Consider the following 19,047-nt stretch of genomic DNA (forward strand, 5'->3'; position numbering starts at 1 on the left):
TCTGTGGTGGAGAATCTGCCTGCCAATGCAGGAGACAGGGGTTCAGTCCCTGGTCTGGGAAGATCCCGCACGCTGCAAGGCAACTAAGCTGGTGTGCCATTGCACCACAACTACGGAGACTGCGCTCTAGAGCCCAGGAGCTACAACTACCGAGCTCTCGTGCTACAACTACGGAGCTCTCCTGCTACAACGATGGAGCTCTCGTGCTACCACTACCAGCTCTCCTGCTACAACTACCGAGCTCTCGTGCTACCACTACTAAAGCATGCATGCCTAGAGCCTGTGCTCTGAAATGAGCGAAGTCACAGTAATGAGAAGACCTCACACAGCAACTAGAGAATAGCTCCTGCTCCCTGAAACTAGAGAAGTATCTGCAGCAAAGACCCAGCATAACCAAAAATAAATAAGTAAATAAAATAAGAAAAAAAAAAGGGAGCTCTAGAGACTTGAGGTTGTTTTTTTTTTTTTTTCCTTAAGATCACCCTGGGAACAAGCCAGAGGGTAGACTTGGAGGACAGAATCATCATCAACTCTTCCTTAGTCTCGACTGCATTAACCTCCTGGTCTCCAGGCTTCCACCCAAATCATTCTGGGCACAATGGTCAGACTATCTTGAAGTATAAATGTGATCATGTAACTACCCATCACAACCTTCAGTAGCTTCTCAAAGCCCCAAGTACTCCACATGGTTTGCAGGTCATGCATCCTGCCACCCCCACCCACCTGTTCTGTCTGATGTTCCACGTCCCTCTCCTCCCCAAGGCCCACAAGAAGGTGCAGAAGCTGTCTCCTCTCCCGGAAACCTTTTCCCCTGCTGCCTCCTCTCTCTGGCTCCTCTTTATGGTTTCAGCTTAAATGTGGCCTCAGAGAGATCTTAACCAACTGCTGTGCCTAAAAGAAGTGGCCCCATTATTTTGTACCACTTAGGCTAATTTATGTATTGCTATTAGTTGATGTATTCCAGGAGTCGCTCAACGTTTTTCCCAAAGATCCAGATGGTAAATATTTCAAGCTTTGTAGGCTCTGGGTTTGCCCCTGCAGCCTGAAAGCACTCACATATGAATACTAAAAGGAATGAGCAAGACTGCGTTCTGATAAAAATTTTTAAATGAAAATTGAATCTAACATAATTTTCACATGTCAGGAAATATTATTCTTGTTTCTTCTTTCCCCGCCCCCAGCTCTTTAAAAATGTGAAAACCATTCGTAGCTCCAGGTTGTCCAAAAATAGATGTGCGGGGTGGCCCGCGGACCGTACTTTATTGGTTGTTTATTACTTGCTGACGCCTTCTGACTCCGCAAGGGAGTGTGTTCCGCAGCAGGGAGCACCGGCAGAGCCGAAGCCGCGTCGGTTCAGGCACTAAGATGCACCTAAGCAGCACTCGCAGCTCGACGGCACCCAGAGGCGGGCACGGCTTATGCCAGAGTGGGCGGGGTCTGCGATCGCCGTGCGCGGGGGCGGAGCCTTGGGGAAGCGGCGGGCCGAGTGCAGGCTTCCGGCGGAAGAGCGCAAGAGCAAGATGGCCACTACCAAGCGAGTGCTGTATGTGGGTGAGCAGGCTTGGAGACTAGGTGGAGGCTGGGCGAACTGGGCCGCGAATGGGTCGTGGCGTGGAGCTGGACAGGTCTCCGGACGCGGGAGGCGGCGAGCAGCTGTTTAGGTGGCATCTGTGGCGGTATTGCTTGGTCACAGAGTGAGCCTGAGACGTAGCTAATTGCACCTCTCTTCGAAGCCCGCCAACCTCTAACAACAACCTCTTCATCACCTGGGACCGGAGCGATGGTTGGAGGAATATTAGGGACCTCTCAATCCTCGCGTCCATTCATTTTACGTTCACCGCAGCAATGGCTCAGCCCGCACTCTTTAGGGAAAGAGTTCCCAGGCTAGCCGGCTAAAAATGAGAATAACCTCAATAGTACAGTTTGATGAGAGCTTTGGTGGGGACGGACACTGGTGACATAGGCCTCGGTGTGGGGAGAAATGACCCCTCCATCTGGAGAGGTAAGAGCAAGTTTTCAGGTTGCGGTGACGCCGGAGATGAGCTGGAATTAGCCAGGTAGCGAAGTAGGAGCAAGTGCGTTTACAGAAAGGGAGCCCCGCGAGCAAAACCCCAAAGGTGTGAAGTAGTCTAACACTTGCAGGCAAATGTGTCGGTTTGCGGGGACGCAAAGGATAAGAGGCTGAAGAAGTGGGCAGGGCCTTGTGAACAGCCTTGTGTACAGTGCTAAGTTTGTACTTTTTCCCTGGATAAAGTACTTTAAGCAGGGAAGTGATGAGTTGAAGTCTGTACGTTCCCAGGATGGTACTGGTTGGCTTTGTGGAGAAGGGAGGCAGTTATGAAGCTGTGGAGGGAATCTCCGGGCTAGATGAGGGTCTGAAAGGAGAGTGAAGAGTGTGCTTCATAAGTAAGTGTGAAGGAGCAAATGAGAGGGATATTTATGAACCCAAAGGACTGAATGGGAAGATCCCTTTCCTGACAACGGCATGCTAATTTTACAGCAGGGACTTCTCAGGAGAACGGAGGACAGTAGGTCAGAAGGCGCTTGATGTCTTTGCAGGTGGGCTTGCAGAGGAGGTGGATGACAAAGTTCTCCACGCTGCTTTTATCCCTTTTGGAGACATCACGGATATCCAGATTCCTCTGGATTATGAAACAGGTGAGTCATCTTAATGTTTCTCATGCCCAGGATCCTCCTGCTAGGAAAGAACTTAAAATTTTTGTAAGTCATATTACAGTACGTTCTAAATATGCTTTGGGCAGCGTGACAGTCATCTTTATGCAGAAGGACTTTTCTGAGGCTTGGGGTTGTGAGCTGCAGTATGCTTTTCAGATCCCATATATTGCCTTTGAAGTAAGACAGGCTTTTCAGTTAGCCAGTAGGAAGATTGGTTTCGAGCTACATGGAGAGCTGTTGTTTCAAACTGCCTGCCAGGCAGTCTCCTACACCTGCTCTGTTCTTGGCAGCTGTGCTGTTAAATAGGGTAGCCGGAAAGCCCAGCTTCAACAATGGGGCCTCAACTTCTTTGCACCTGAACTTTTCCTTCAATTAATATCACAGTTGCAGTTCCGTTTTCTGTCTTAACCTTTGTTGTCATTTTTAAAGTTGGAGTTTTAGGCCCAGCTCTAGAGTACACAACTAGTTTAGAAATCCCCTCAGGGGATCATAGAGAGGGAATTTTGGGAGACCCATGTGAGTTAATTGATCATTCAAGAAAGCTGGCTTGCTCAGCAACAAAACCAAGCAGCTCTGCTTGACAACAACACCATATAGCAGTGACACCTGCATTCTGCTGGTTGAGGTCAGTAAGTTAATGATCCCTTGGCCGTGCTCCTGTGCACACACTAAAAACAAAAATATAGGGGAAAGGTAACATTACACTGAAACCTGCGATGATTTACCATACTTTAATATCTGTTACTGCCTTCTTGCTCATTTCCATAGTGCCGTGACAGTCCTAGTGGGGCCATGCAGGGTCAAAAACTCCCCTACCCAGCATGTAGGAAGAATTAATGATGGGAGACTCAAAGAATGAGGAAGAGGGTGGTCTTCTCCTCCTCCTCACTTTTCCTTTAATTATAAAAGTATAGCCCAGGGCTTCACTGGTGATCCAGCAGTTGGGAATCTGCCTGCCAGTGCAGGGGAAATTCCACATGCCTTGTGGCAACTGAGGCAGGGCTCCATAACTACTGAGCCGTGCTCTAGAGCTCGAGCTCCTCAACAGGAGAAGCCACTGCAATGAGACGCCCACACACTAGAGAGTAGCCCATGCAACTAGAGAGTAGCCCCGACTCGCCACAACTAGAGAAAGCCTGCGTGCAGCAACAAAGACCCAGCACAGCCAAAAATAAAGAAGTGAATTTTTAAAGTAAAAAAAAGTTAAATTGCACCCCACTAAGTTCTTGTTACAGCACCCTCTTGCCTGCCTCCTTGTGTCTCTCGCAAGCGTCATATACTAATAAATGACTCTTTCCATGTCGCTTTGCCTCTCAGCGACTTCTTTTCACAAGGAGACAAAAGAACCTCAGCTTCATTAAGTCCTGAGATTGTTTTGTGGTTTCAGCAACCTATGCTCTGCTGAGTCCTGAGACGAGTTGTGTGGCTTCAGCTCTATCATCAACCTTGTATATGGATTTAACCTGGGACCTTTATATGTATAAAAATGATAAGGTTATGTTGACTCTGTAAGGTTAATTGGTTGCTTAAACTAATGCTTTTGTGCACTTGGCCTTCCTAGTTGGCGTTGGTTAGATTAGCGTTTTGCTGAGGATCAAGACTGAGCATCCTTACCCAGGTTTTAGGATTCATGACTTCGGCACAGTTGATGCTCAGAATGTATGCTTGGAATGAATGATTGATAGGTTAAATGACTTCATTTTTCTAGCTGCCTTGAGTGCAGAGGTTAAGATTTGATTGGCTTTGGTAAAGAATGCTGCTTTTCTCACCAGTCTATGTCCGATGCAGGATACAGCATGCTTGGGGCTGGTGCACGGGGATGACCCAGAGGGATGTTGTGGGGAGGAGGTGGGAGGGGGGTTCATGTTTGGGAACTCATGTACACCCGTGGTGGATCCATGTCAATGTATGGCAAAACCAATACAGTATTGTAAAGTAAAATAAAGTAAAAATTAAAATTAAAATGAATAAATAAATAAAAAGAATGCTGCTTTTAAAGATTAAAAGTATAGTTCATTATTTAGTTATGTTCACTACAAAACGGGCTTCTATGGTGGCTCAGATGGTAAAGAATCCTCCTGCAATGCTGGATAATTTCCTGGGTTTGATCCTTGGGTTAGGAAGATCCCCTGGAGAAAGTAAAGGCTACCCACTCCAGTATTCGAGCCTGGAGAATTCAATGGACAGAGGAGCCTGGCAGGCTACAGTCTGTGGGTTCACAAAGAGGCAGACACGACTGAGTGACTTTCACTCACTACAAAACAGTTTAATGTTGCTTGGAATGTTATTTAAACTAGAAAGAATCAGAGTAAGATGCCTTTTTCCTAAACAGTGATGGTGTAGAATTCTAGTAAATGGATAAGGCATGTGACTGACTTCACTTTCTTTGTGACCACCTACTTCTTCCCATTGCCCAACATGATAATTGCTTGATATTGTCTGCCTTTTTTTCAGAAAAGCACCGAGGATTTGCTTTTGTTGAATTTGAGTTGGCAGAGGTGAGAAAATTCTGTTATCTGTGTTAAGTCTTTGGCTTGTTATTATTGTTACTGATTACAAAGGGAGCTGTTCTTCATTTGGGGTTGGGTTTTGGGGCCTCATGCTGATGCTTCCGGAGAGGTGAGAAACACTGTTTGAAGGAAAGCTGCCTTCACTTAATGAAACCATGGGCCGTGATTAACGTTATAGACCTGCTAGGTCCTGCCCCTCTTGCTCTGCAGAAACTCCTGCAGCCCTGCTCATTGAGCATCTTTGCCTGGTAGCACTGGTGATACTTTCTTTGTCTTCCACTAAATGGCAAATAGCTGAAGTCAGCCAGGAAGTGCACTTTGTTAGACCCGTGCAACCTAGGTGAGGAAGAAAAAGAGACCTTTTTCTGTTGGATTGTTTTTTTGTTGTCATTTTACCAAGTATGTGTTTAGACACTACAAGAAGCATTTGACTGCAAACCTAAATTCGTGCCTTGTCTCTTTTTGGCAGGATGCTGCAGCAGCTATTGACAACATGGTAAGGCTGGGAATCCTGCTTCTTACAGAAGTTGCTTTTTGGTGGTACAGAGGGCACTTAGTTCTGCATTCGGTTTGCCAAACCTCCAAAGTTACAAGGTTGCACGGGGAAGTACATACAAATTGTCATCATGTGAAAATATTCACTGTGAATTGATCACTTATGAAATTGTCCTTTCTCAAATATCTTTCTCCATTTGATAATAATGTAAAGGCTAATCATCCTTGTTGACCAGTCACTCACTGGCTGCCTGTGTCTAGGATAAGAAATTGCAAACAATGCAAAGTAATTGCACAGTGAAATGGCATATTTTACAAAAGTGACAGGGTTTCATGAAGTGTTAGACCGGTTAACAATTGAGAAGAGAAATTTGATAAGGATAATGATAGGATGTGCTGCTGATCCAAGTGATTGGGACAGCCTGGAGAGCTCCTTGGGGCGATGATGTAGCTCTGGAGTGTGTATTCCCTCTTCAGGATACTTAGGATTTTCACATCAGATAAGAAATGCAAAGATAATCATACTGTTGATAGGATTTTATTGCAAAAAATACTGCAGATCCATTATATCTCTCTTCTTCAAATTAGGCCATAGTTTAAAAGCTGAATTTTAAGTATAAGAAATTTATTTTCATTAATTAGTTTCATCACAGTATATTCCCAATTTTTTCCCCCTTCACATTTTAAACCATGAAATTTTCTTCACTGCCATTAAGTCATTTCACATTGAGTGACCTTTACTGGTACCAGTTATCTTAGGGTAATGAGGCTTTACTTCATTCCTGTTTTCTGTTTCCCATTCATCAAATGTTTTCCTCAGCTCTCAGAGCAAGATCACTTCTCATTGCTCAAGGCTGACCTTGACTTTTGAAAATGAACTCAGGTACTTGGAAATTGCATTTATCCTTATAATTTCCGAGTACTCTGAACACAGCATCACTTTTGTTAGCACAGGTCATTACTAGTATTGAAAGAAAGGAGGTCAGATACTACTGCATATGAACTAGATATACAAGGTCCTACTGTATAGCACAGGGAACCTGTTATTTAATATCTTTTAATAACCTATAATGGAGAAGAATAACCTATCTTCTAATAACCTATAATAATATTTACTAATCTATAATAATATCTTCTAATAACCTATAATGGAGAAGAATCTGACATATATATATAAAATGTATAACTGAATCAGCTTACTGTACACCCAAAACATTATAAATCAACTATGCTTCAATTTTAAAAAAGAAAGGGACTTCCCTAGTGGCCCAGGGGCTAAGAATCTGCCTTGTAGTGCAGAGGATGCAGATTCAGTCCCTGATCAAGGAATTAAGATCCCATATTCCATGGAGCAACTAAGCCTGTACTGCAGCTGGAGAGTCCATGGGCCACAACAGAGACCTCATGTGCTGAACCTTAGACTCAATGCAGCCAAATAAGGAACTAATAAATTTGAAGGAAAGGAGAAAGGAACTGTATGATGGCTCCCAGGAGGAAATTCTCTGCAGCCCATAGGCTGCTTTGTGGCAGGTGCATAACTTGTTGGTAGGGGATCGGGGATTAAGGGAGAACAAATCATGAGTTTGTCTCATGCATCAGAAGTAAATGGAAAGTGTCTGACTTTCTTTTAACCTAACAGTTTAAGCAAATGGATTTTCACACTTTTCAGAATGAATCTGAGCTCTTTGGACGGACAATTCGTGTCAATTTGGCAAAACCCATGAGGATTAAGGAAGGCTCTTCTAGACCAGGTGAGTGGGAGTAATACAGATGCCCCATCACACCCTCCAGTTTGGGCTTGCTTGCCTTCCTGTCCCAGTTTTCTTGAAAGTAGGCACTGAATGCTTCTCTGGCGGACAGTAGTAGAGAATGGTTTACATTGGCAAAGGACATGTGCCACTTTTGTGGGGAAATAAAGAGTGTGAGCTTCTCAGCCACACCAGGGTAATTGTTTCCTTTATGAGAGAAGCCATGCCTGATCTCTCATCTGTCCCAGTTTTCTCAACATTCCTGGCAGGTTCCATCAGGGGCTGGGACTGGCAAGGGCTGCACCTTTCCCTGGGGCATAGCCTTTTCATGTTGCCCTGCTAAGAGCTTGGAGAAGGAAATAGCAACCTACTCTAGTATTCTTGCCTAGAGAATCCCATGGACAGAGGAGCCTGGGAGGCTATAGTCCATGGGGTCGCAAAGAGTCAGACACGATTAAGCGACTAACACACACAAGAGCTGGGCTTCAGGGCTGGCAGTCTCTAAAAGATGGGAGCTTGCCTGACACATGTGACTTCCCAAAGTGGAGACCTCTGGCCGAGAGGGTCACAAAGTATGTTCTGCTTCGGTGATCAGAGTACCTACTTAGCAGCTGGCTGATGGCTTGAATGGGTTCTCATCTGCTCGCTGCTTTCCTTTCAGTTTGGTCTGATGATGACTGGTTGAAGAAGTTTTCTGGGAAGACACTTGAGGAGAACAAAGAGGAGGAGGGGTCAGAGCCCCCCAAAGTGGAAACACAGGAGGTGAGATTGCACTTCCCCCCAGGAGACTTTGGTTTTTTAGGTTTTTATGGAACTCTGCAAATGTATATACAAAAGTAGAGAGAATGAAAAGTGAACTTACAGTGTTTTGGTGGAGGTTGGTAATGAGTGAACTGAAATGAAGCTTTAAGCCTCTTGTCCTTGTGCTCTGAGAGAGGAGCTTCTCAGCTCTGCTGGGTTCTGTCCTGTGATTGTTACTGACGAGGAGGAAGTGTGAGGTGAGGAAGGGTGGTGAGTGGGCCTCTGCACTCTCCTGGTCAGTCCCCCTCCTTCACGCAAGTGTGCTCCCGGCTCACTGTCTTTCTGTTCCTGACGCAAGGGAGGCAGCACGGGGTGAGGGTACCTTCCCTGCAGTCTGGGCACAGGTTTGAGGTCCTCCCTTCCAGGGAACCTGCCTTGGCACTTCCTTCTGATTCTCAGTGCACCTCTCTAACCATTGCCTCTCCGGCTGCCTCTCCGGCTGCCTCCCCCTTGTAACTGACGTTCTGGGTTTCTTTCTCTCTCCCCTCTCTGCCAAAACAGCAGCAGTCACTCTGATCTTTCACAGCCTCTCCTAGGCTATTGGACTCTCCTGGCCTCTGTTTCTAGTCCTGAGCTTCAGACATTGCTAATGCAAGTCTTGCTCTCCCTCCTCTAATCTTGTTCATCCTGTGTTCTCTAACTCACTGACTTTCCACTTTCCATCCACATTGATGCAAGCAGGAAATACAGAGGCTAAGCAGAGTGCCTGCAAGTGTATAAAGCAAGGTCCCAGCTACCTCCATTGTGAGCACTTCGGAACTCCTTGCTTCCGTTGCAGCCAGCCTTCGAGTGTGCAGGGCTGCGCACAGAGGGAGGGGATGGTGCTGCAGAAATGGGTCCGTTTTACTGGATTAAGGTGGGTGACCTTGAGCTGGGCTGTGAAGGTGTTGAGAGTTGTCTGTTTGGGGCTAGAAAAGTCTTTTGGTAGACGGTGCTGAATCTCCTGTCACTGGATGCCAAACTGGGGCCGTGGCCGTGGCCTTCACCTTCTTCTGCATTCCCAAGGCCTTCCCTGTCGTCTCCCTGTTCAGCTTGCTCACTAGTTGGGTTCTCAGATGTGTTCATTCACACTCGCTCTCCTAGTTGGGGAGTCAGGGCGTTCTCTCTAACCTGGCCATTTCTCCTGCATCTAGGGAGAGCCTGCTGTAAAAAAGGCCCGGTCAAACCCTCAGGTGTATATGGACATCAAGATTGGGAACAAGCCAGCTGGCCGCATCCAAATGCTCCTGCGTTCAGACGTCGTGCCCATGACCGCAGGTGAGCAGTTTTTTCTTTAATACAAGTGAATGTGTATTCATGGTTGGTTGGTTGGTTGGTTTTTAAGTACACACACACTCAATCACTCTCTCTCTCCCTCTCTCTCTCTCTGTTTTTAAGTACACACACTCCAACACACACACTCTCACTCTCTCTCTCTCTGTCTCTCTCTCTCTCTCTCAAACAGTATTGAAGGCAATAAATTGAAAACCTGAGTCTTTGTTCCTTCTCCATATCTAATCATACTCTTCAGAAGTAGCTACCGATAACTAACAACTTTTTGAATATTTTTTTCATTTGTTAAATACTGAATTCTATTTATCCTTCTTTTAATCTAAATTTTATTATGTAGACATATAGTCAGGAGTGTTAATTTCGCAGTTTGTTTTGAAACACAGCAGTGCCCCCATGCTGCCCCCCTGCCCTGCTGCCATCCCCCAGCACCATTTGCTGCTTCTCAGAGGCAGTCAGTTTCAACTCTTAGCTGCTGCTTTTGGTTTTTAACCTCCATATTTGTAGGTAACAGATGTATGTTGCTACTTTCTGGTTTTTCTGTTTTTTGTTTTAATGTCTTTTCGTTTTAGACATCTATTGACTTCCCACTTGAGAAGATAAGGAATTAGCTTTTTAAATCAGCTTCCCAGCTCCTTCATCCTTTTATGTTGTTACCATAATTTTAGTTAGGTCACAGGTTATCCTATGGAAGCATCGTACTGTGATAGCTTCTTTTCATACACAGCGCTTTGTTTCCCCTAGAATTCATAATTCTCTTGTTTTCACATTTGCTTAGTATTCTGTACACATGTTCCTGAGCTTCCCTAAATTTTCCTGCTTGTATAAATCTCCATCATGTTCAGACATATCAGGTATTGTATCAGTTTCACTTATTCCTCCTTGGAGCCCCCTGACCTCCTCCAGCTTGGACCAGTTGCCTTCCAGGCCCATCTCATAGCTTTTGTCTTGGGATCTCCTGCTTTTGCTTCCTGTGTTGGGACCTCTGTTGTCTTTTTTGATCTATTCCCTCATTTTGGTAGAGGATATAATTCTGTAGCTTCTGGAGAAAAGAGCTTGAAGGGTCAGGTTTTTGAGACTGATGTGTGGAAATTTCTACTTTCCCACCTGATAGTTTGGATGTAGAATTCTAGAGAAGTCTAATGTCATTCTGATTTTTGGTCCTTTATATAAAACCTTTTTTTTTTTTTCCTGTCTAGAGGTGAGCTGTCCCAATATGGTAGTCACTATCCATGTGTCACTCTTTAAACTTAATTCACGTTATACAAAACTAAATTTCACTTCTTCAGTTATTCAGATGCTTAAAAGCTGTTAGATAACACTGGTCTAGATGCTTGGAGGGTCTCTGTATCCTGTGTTCTGAAATATTGTCCCCTTGGAGTAGATGTCCTTCCATCCATCCCGCTAGATATTCAGTGGGCCCTACTATATTGGTTTCTCTTGCAGCTGTAACAAATTATCACAGACTAAGCAGCTTACAAGAACATGAGTTTGTTGTCTTAGCTGTTCTGACGGCCAGAAGTCCAACACGGGACTCACCAGGCTAAAAGAAGATGGTGGCTGGGTTACCACATTCCTTACTGGAAGCTCTATGGGTAGATCTGTTTCCAGAGACGGTCAGCTTGTTGACAGAATTCAGTTTCCTGCATCTGTAGATGAAGGTGCCCATTTCCTTGCTGGCTGCTAGCTGAGGGCTAGTACCAGCTTCCAGAGGCTTGTGGCCCCCCTCCTTTATCATCACAGCCAGCAGTGAGTGATCTAGTCCCTCTCACGTTTTGAACCACCTGCCTACTTTTCCATCCACTTCTCTTTTTGGGTGGGTTGTGGAGGAGATGGAATATAAGTTACAGTGTTTTGCTAGTTTTTGCTGTACAACAGTCCATCCACTTCTGACTCTCTCTTTCTGCCTTTAGCTGGGAAAGGCTCTCTGGTTATAGACTTGTGATTATACTAGGCCCACCGGGGTAATCTAGGCCACTCTCCCCATCTCAGTGTCCGTAACCTTAATCACATCTGCACAGGACCTTCTGCTTCTAGGAACTGGGACATGGACATCTTTCGGGAGCCATTATCCTGCATACCACACCCATCAGTTAGGACAGTCCTACCTTTTGAAAAGTTTTCTTTGAATTATTTCTTCACTTTTATCCCTTCTGATTTTTCTCTACTCGTATTTTGGAACCTTTTTAAATGTTCTTTTTCATAGCATCCTGTGCTTATTTCATGCATGTACTATCATTTCATCTTGGGAGATTAGTGTACTAAAATTTCTTTTTCCTATACAGCTTATGTTTGAAATTACTTTTTTCAGTTTGTTTTTTTCTTCTTTTTGTTTGTTTTGTTATTGATCTGTTTGCTTGTTTCAGTCTTTGCTTTTCACATTAGATGCCTTTCTCATATGTAAGACTAGGGTCCTTAAAATCTGCTTGGAGACTCCCTGGACATTGGTAAGGCTTGCTGACTGAACCTTCCTCTATGAGGTGATTCTGATTGGACCCCGGATATCAGTATCCCTGAGTCATAGTCTCTTGGACAGAACAGAGGCCACAGAGAAGACTCTAGTCTCTTGCTAATGGTCCTGTGTCCAGTTGTTTGTCGTGGAGGGTGGGAGGTTGTGGGAGCAGTATATGAACTTCAGTAAATCTCCATTTGTCATGATGGTGTCTCAGCCCTCAGGTGTGTATAGAGCTTCCCAGACCAGAGACTCTCTGCTTCAACCTGCTGGACGGTTCACCTCCCACCAGCAGCCAGGGCTACGGAAGAGAGAGGATCTAGGGGCTAGCTGCTTTTTAAAGTGAGCTTTCAACCAGACTTACTGCTTTTAGAACCATCTTCATCCTTGTCACTGAGGTTTTGGAATTGCTGCAGCAGAAATCAGATGGCTTCTGGGCTTTATCAGCTTAAGCTTCAGCTCTGTTAGGTCTGCTCTGTCAGTTACGGCACATCTGTTTGTCTTCCAGTTTCCAAAGATTTCTGTTGGTGTTGTCTCTTCTCTCGCTCCTTTTAGGGGCTAGTCATTTTATCCATTTTTTAAGTGTATGATTTACTGGCATTAATTGCATTCACAATGTTGTACAACCATCGCCACTATCTACTCTCACAATTTTTGCACCACCCCTGATAGCAACTATACAGTCCATGGAATTCTCTAGACCAGAATATTGAAGTGGGTAGCCTTTCTCTTCTCCAGGGGATCTTCCCAACCCAGGGATCGAACCTAGGTCTCCCACATTGCAGGCGGATTCTTTACTGTCTAAGCCACCAGGGAAGCTCAAGAATCCTGGAGTGGGTAGCCTATCCCTTCTCCAGTGGATCTTCCTGACCCAGAAATCGAACCGGAGTCTCCTGCATTGCAGGCGGATTCTTTCCCAGCTGAGCTACCAGGGAAGCCCAGTAGAAATTCAGGACTCGTTAAACAGTCACTCCCCTTTCTCCTCTACTCCCAGCCTCTGGTAATGGTTAATCTACTTTCTGTCTCTCTGAATTTACTATTCTAGACATTTCATATACATGGAGTCCTAACAGTAGTTGTCCTTTGATGTCTGACTTATTTCACTTAGCATTGTGTTTTCAGGGCTCATTTAGGTATCAGTATGGCTGGCTAATATTCCATTGTCTGGATAGTCCACGGTTTGTTTCTCTACTCATTAGTTGATGGACACTTGAACACTGGTTCCACTTTCCAGTTATTATGAATAATGATGCTGTGAACATTTGTGTACAAATAAGTATTTAAATCCCTGTTCTCAGTTATTTTGGGTGCCTCTCTAAGACTGGAATTGCTGGGTTATATGGCAGTTCCAGTTTGACTTTCTGAGGAACTACCAAAGTACTCTCTGCAGTGGCTGCACTGCTTTCCATTCTCATAAGCAGGGTATAAGCATTCTAGTTCCTTTACATCCTCACTTGTGTTCTGTTTATCATGGCCATCCTGGTAGTTGGGAAGTGGAATCTCATTGTGTTTTTGATTTGTATTCCCCTAATCGCTAATGATGTGAAGCATCTTTTCATGTGCTTAGGGGTAGGGGCCATTTATTTGTGTATCTTCTTTGAGGAAATGTCTGTGAAAGTCTTTTGCATATTTACTTACTAGGTTGGTTTTTTGTTGTTGATTTGTAGGAGTTCATTGTATATTCTGGATATTAAACACTCAACAGATGTGATTTGCAAATGTTTTCTTCCATTCCCTAAGTTGCCTTTTCATTTTGTTGAGAGTGTCCTTTGATGTTCAAAAGTTTTTCATTTTGATGAAGTCTCATTTGCCAGTTTTTTGTTACTTATGCTTTCAGAGTTGCAGTTAAGACATTGCCAAGTGCAAAGTCACAAAGACTAGACCTGTCTTTTTCTCTAAGATCCTGTTTGGTCTTTCTTTTTAAAAATTGCTTTACTGCCAGCTTAGGGTGGAGCAGATCTAGAATGCATGTTTTCACGCCTTCTTTAGCTAGAATCCTTTCTAATCCTTCAAGATAATCAGTATCTCAAAGGTTTATAATGAACATGTCATATTTTGAAATGAAAATACGAACATTAAACAAATATAGTTTTTCAGAGTCTAGTTGGAGATCTCGTTGTTTGGGTTTTTTTGACCATGCCCCCGAGGCATGTGGGATCTCAGTTCCCCAACCAGGGATTGAACCTGTGCTCCTTCCTTGGAAGCATGGAATCTTAACCACTGGATCACCAAGGAATCCCCCCATTGGTTTGTTTTTTAATCAGGCGCCTTTTCCTTTCTCGGCCCCAGAGAATTTCCGCTGCCTGTGCACCCACGAGAAGGGCTTTGGCTTCAAGGGCAGCAGCTTCCACCGCATCATCCCCCAGTTCATGTGCCAGGGCGGTGACTTCACCAACCACAACGGCACCGGGGGCAAGTCCATCTACGGGAAGAAGTTTGACGATGAAAACTTTATCCTCAAACACACGGGACCAGGTGGGATCGGCTGGTGGGTGATGGTCGGCGGGCTGGGCTGGGGCAGGAAGGCTGCGCAGGCGGGTGACAGGCTGTGCTTCTGGTCTCCTCCAGACCCCCACCCAGGGAACAGAGGGGAGGCGTTTGGCCTGGCTGGAATGGAACGAGCCTGTTTCCATCACAGGGTCCACAACTGTGGACGTAGCTTAAATTTTGTGGTCAGCCACTGTAAGCCTGCTCTTCTTCCCTCAACCCCGCTGCCTGCCTGTCTGTCAGACTCTAGTAAAAAATTTCAGTGGTTGGTTCCCCAGCAACTAGAAAAAAATAGAGAACTGCACTGATATTTAAGACTGCAGTTCTTTAGGAGGCCCTTGGCAGCCACACTAGACAGAGCTCCCTAGTTCATGCTCAGTCCTGGTCAGAGACGGCAGTTGCCGCCTCACTCCCGAAACCTCCACGTCACCCTCTGCCCCAGCTGATGCTTAGCCTCCCGCACCTGTCTGCATCTATCCACACCTGCCTGCGCCGACTTCCCCCCAAGTGCAGGGGCTGAGCCACCTCCCCTCTACTCGTGACCCGGACCCTCCCTACCCCTCGCCCTTCGGAATCTGGTTCTGCACGTGTGCCCTGCCGCTGCCTCGTGTAATGCCCGTCCCCTGCTCTGCTCGATCAGCGCAAAAGCACACAGTGTCGACCTTTTCTTTGACTCGTGTCCCCCCCTCAGCTATCACCCATGCCTCTGGTCCCCTTTCTAACCGAAACTTCTTGATAAAGTTATCTAGGCTCCCTGCCTTTGGTTCTCTCGGTCCCCCTCTAGACAGACTGCTCCCCTGAAGGCACTCTTCTCCACCCAGCCCATAGTCAGCTCCTGCTCCTCGTCCCATTCGCCCCCCCATCTGCGGGTGCAGAGGCAGCATCTGCACTCCCTCCTCCACGCCCAGAACCAGTAGCAGGGTCGGGAGAGCTGATGGGCGCTTCTCTCCCCCAGGCCTGCTCTCCATGGCCAACTCTGGCCCAAACACCAACGGCTCCCAGTTCTTCCTCACGTGTGACAAGACGGATTGGCTGGACGGCAAGCATGTAGTGTTTGGGGAGATCACGGATGGCCTGGACGTCTTGCGGCAGATTGAGGTGGGTGGCTGCTGGGGCCCCTGGGGCACAGCCATGAATGTGGGAGAGCTGAATCGGGGCCTGGAGAAAGACAGCAAGCTGCTGTTGGGGGGTGGGGGGGTGGGATGGGCAGAGGGGCGGGTATCCCTGAGCCGCTCTTACTCTCCACCCTCCCTCCCCTGATTCCTCCTCTTCTGTTTGGCCCACAAAGGCCCAGGGCAGCAAGGACGGGAAGCCCAAGCAGAAGGTGATCATCTCCGACTGTGGGGAGTACGTGTGAGAGGGGAGCTGTCAACCCGGGGAACCGGCACCCGAGGTGTCCCGTTGGCAGCGAGCAGGGCTTCGTGTCGTGGCCCTTCCTCGGGGTCAGCGTGGGGCAGCTCCTCTGCAGGCACAGTCTGTGCCGCCTCTGGTCTTCCTCAGGTGTGGCCTTGGGCCCGGGGCTGCCCTCCCCACCGTGGACGGCTGTGCGTGGTCTTTCCAGGCCTTTGCCACCGGGGCTTCTCGTGGGCCCACCTGTGTGACTCCTGGGCATTTTCTTCGGGTAAAATAAATCCTAGTTTTTGTACTGCTGCCTCCAGCTAGTTCCTGGGAGTTGTCAGATGTCGCCTATGAAGCTAAACTGTCTCCTGAGACAGGTTGGTGAGTGAACAGGGCATAATCCCTTCCCCACAGTTTTTCTTTTCTTCCCTTGGATGATTCCCTGAGATGCTAGGTGATATATCTTCAGGTCAGATACCCTTGTCAGACCACTGTCAAGACCGTGGGCATCAAAGACAGTGGAAAAATTCCTGTCTTCAGCGCCTCCATTCCCACATCACACTGCCAGCCCCAGAGCCAGTGAGTGTACTGTTCAGTCTCCATGATGCATTTGCTTATTTGCTCACTTTCATTTTACAGATTTTTTAAAATGATACTTTATTACTCCCAGTGCCTTTTCTGTACTAGGTACTATACCTGTTTGTCAGGAGACAAGAGGTTAGCAAACCCCTTGGTTCTAATCCAGCCCACTACCTGGTTTTATGAGTAAAGTTTTGTTGGAACAGTCAGAGCCATTGGTTTACATACGCTCACTGCCGTAACAGTGGAGTAATTGGTGGCAGATACCATATGGTCCCTGTATTAGAGTTCTTCAGAGAAACAGAAGCTATCGGATGTGCATACGTATACACAGAAAACGATTCATTATACAGAATTGGCTCTGCAGTTGTGGGGGCTAAGTCTGATAGCTGCAGGACAGGCCAGTAGCCTGGAGCCCCAGGGAGAGTTGATGTTGAAGCTTGAGTCCAAAGACTGTTCTGAAGGCAGAATTCTTTCCCTCACGAGACCCTAGTCTGTCTGTCTTGAGGCCTTCAACTGATTGCATGAGGCCCACCCATACTGTTTGGGGGAGAGTGGTCTGCTTTACTTCAGACATACTGATTTAAATGTCAGTCACATCAGAAAAATACCTTCACAGCACCATCTGGACTGGTGTTTGGCTAAAGTGTGGGTACCACAGCCTAGCTATAGACAGAAAATTCACCGCCACCATCCCTCACTAGCTCCTCCAGGGCCAGGTCCCGTCTTTGCTGGGTGTGGTGGCTGCACAGAGGAAGAGACCCAGGGTTGTGGCCCCAGGACTCTGTGGCTTGGGAGTTTCTCACAGCATGTCTGCTCCAGATGCTGCTGGCACAAAAAAAGACTGTTGGACCTACTTTTTAGTGGTGAAAAAGAGTTCCAGGTGATGGAAAATTAGAGAGCTGTATTTTCAAAATGTATTTATTAGGGGGAATTATACCATATAATGTGGAGAAAGCACATCTAAAGCAGTTTATATAATACAGTATGATTACCATTTTGTACAAATACCTATCTGTAATATGTGAACATCTATATTGTATATATATATAAGAAAAAAGCCTAGAAATAAATTCAACAAAATATTAACTAGCATATTTTATCTGACTTGTAGGATTATGGTGATTTGAATTGTATTTTATTTTTTTTGTTTTTTCCAAACTTTCCTCCAAAACTGCATTAAAAAAGCACATTAAAAAAAATATATATATATATATGGGTCAAGTGCTTCTAAAAGGCCTCTCCATGAGGAGTAACACTCAGGATGGACAAGCCCTGTTAAAATTGCCTAAAGGCACCTCGGCAGTGCTGCGTGCCCCCAGCAGGCTCCTGGGAACAGAGCACGGTGTCACCACCCTGGCCACTGCCGCATAACCGGCCACTTGCCCAGGCCTTCAAAGCAGGTGAGAACACAAGTCCTGTCCTCAAAGGATTGTGGTGTGTAAATGTTTTAGGAAAAAGCACAGCTCTGAACAAACACCATCACCCACAAAATACATTCTCAGAAGAAGAAAGTTTTAGTGACCAAGCACAGAAGGGGCTCAAAACTAGCAAATTCTGTTGTAATAATACCGACAGATACCAGTTGTTAAGTAGAGTCTGCCTGCAGTGCTGGAGACCCAGCTTCAGTCCCAAGGTCAGGAAGATGCCCTGGAAAGGGGAATGCAACTCACCCCAGTATTCTTGGGGGCTTCTTTGGTGGTTCAGCTGGTAAAGAATCCACGTGCAGTGCAGAAGACCTGGGTTCAATTCCTGGGTCAGGAAGATTTCCTGGAGAAGGGAATGGCAGCCCACTCCAGTATTCTGGCCTGGAGAATTCCATGGACAGAGAAGCCTGGTGGGCTACCGTCCATGGGGTTGCAGAGAGTTGAATACAATTGACTTTCACCAGTTTTTAGGTATTTATATGCCAGAATGGTACTAAATGTTTGTGTACACAGATGATCTTTTTAATAGCTTGGAAGAGGAGAGCCAATATCCTGCTCTACAGAGGAAGAATACCCAGGATTCAAGTCCATGTGGCTTCATACATCTGTGCTCTTGTTCTGCCTGCTGCCTCTTTTCCTATTTCTTAGGAAATTTTCCAGAACATGTTACTAGCCTGCCTTCATTTGAAACAGTGAGCCTGGCGTGATGACGTGCTCCTGAGGCCAGGATTGCACTGCAGACAGCAAAGCTTGTGCGCTTCTCCTTTAGCTTTTTTCCCCCACATCCTCCTCAACTGTCAGCTGTCAGTGACTTCTCATTGCTGTCAGGGGGTCTGAACAGACCACCTTTATTTATCCTTCTAGTCTGGCCAGGTAAACAAGCCAGGCGCTGAGCAAGAGAAAGAGAAATGGTGGCATCTCTCCTGCCACTGCACTGCTTGGCTGAGCAAAGATAACTCTCGGGATAAAATACATAGACCTTGTGTTCATTCACTACTGTTCCACCACTCAGGCTTTTTCCTATTTGATTTCACTTAGTGACCGGATGGCAGAAGTTGCTTTAAGTCTGACGACCACGTACATAAACAATAACACTGTTTTTCAGTTGTTCTGGATGAAAAAGCAAGACTGTAGCTCTATTCCTGCTAAGCACTGCTTGGTTGGGAGGTGAGGTGTACTCAGTATCTGCCAACCTTTGGGTAACCGGACAGACATTCCTGGTGTACCCCTAACTAAGCCGATCACTGGCTGGGCCTAAAAATACC

At 46.1% G+C, this 19,047-nt stretch overlaps 1 protein-coding gene across 2 annotated transcripts; it reads left to right on the forward strand.

Annotated features, from left to right (window-relative positions):
- PPIE (peptidylprolyl isomerase E) lies at positions 1,490–17,557 on the forward strand. 2 transcript variants are annotated; one of them, XM_005678655.2, is made up of 10 exons: positions 1,490–1,551; positions 2,560–2,658; positions 5,131–5,174; positions 5,656–5,682; positions 7,351–7,432; positions 8,091–8,191; positions 9,364–9,487; positions 14,241–14,426; positions 15,394–15,536; positions 15,727–17,557. In XM_005678655.2, exons 1-10 carry the CDS (start codon positions 1,521–1,523, stop codon positions 15,793–15,795), a joined length of 906 nt encoding a protein of 301 aa, XP_005678712.1. In that variant the 5' UTR covers positions 1,490–1,520; the 3' UTR covers positions 15,796–17,557. The 2 variants fall into 2 exon arrangements, with proteins under 2 accessions (XP_005678712.1, XP_005678711.1); XM_005678654.3 differs by lacking the exon at positions 1,490–1,551 and adding an exon at positions 1,577–2,002 and having other exon boundaries at positions 15,727–17,449.

Source organism: Capra hircus, chromosome 3 (genome assembly GCF_001704415.2).
Source record: "Capra hircus breed San Clemente chromosome 3, ASM170441v1, whole genome shotgun sequence".
Classification (NCBI taxonomy): domain Eukaryota; kingdom Metazoa; phylum Chordata; class Mammalia; order Artiodactyla; family Bovidae; genus Capra; species Capra hircus.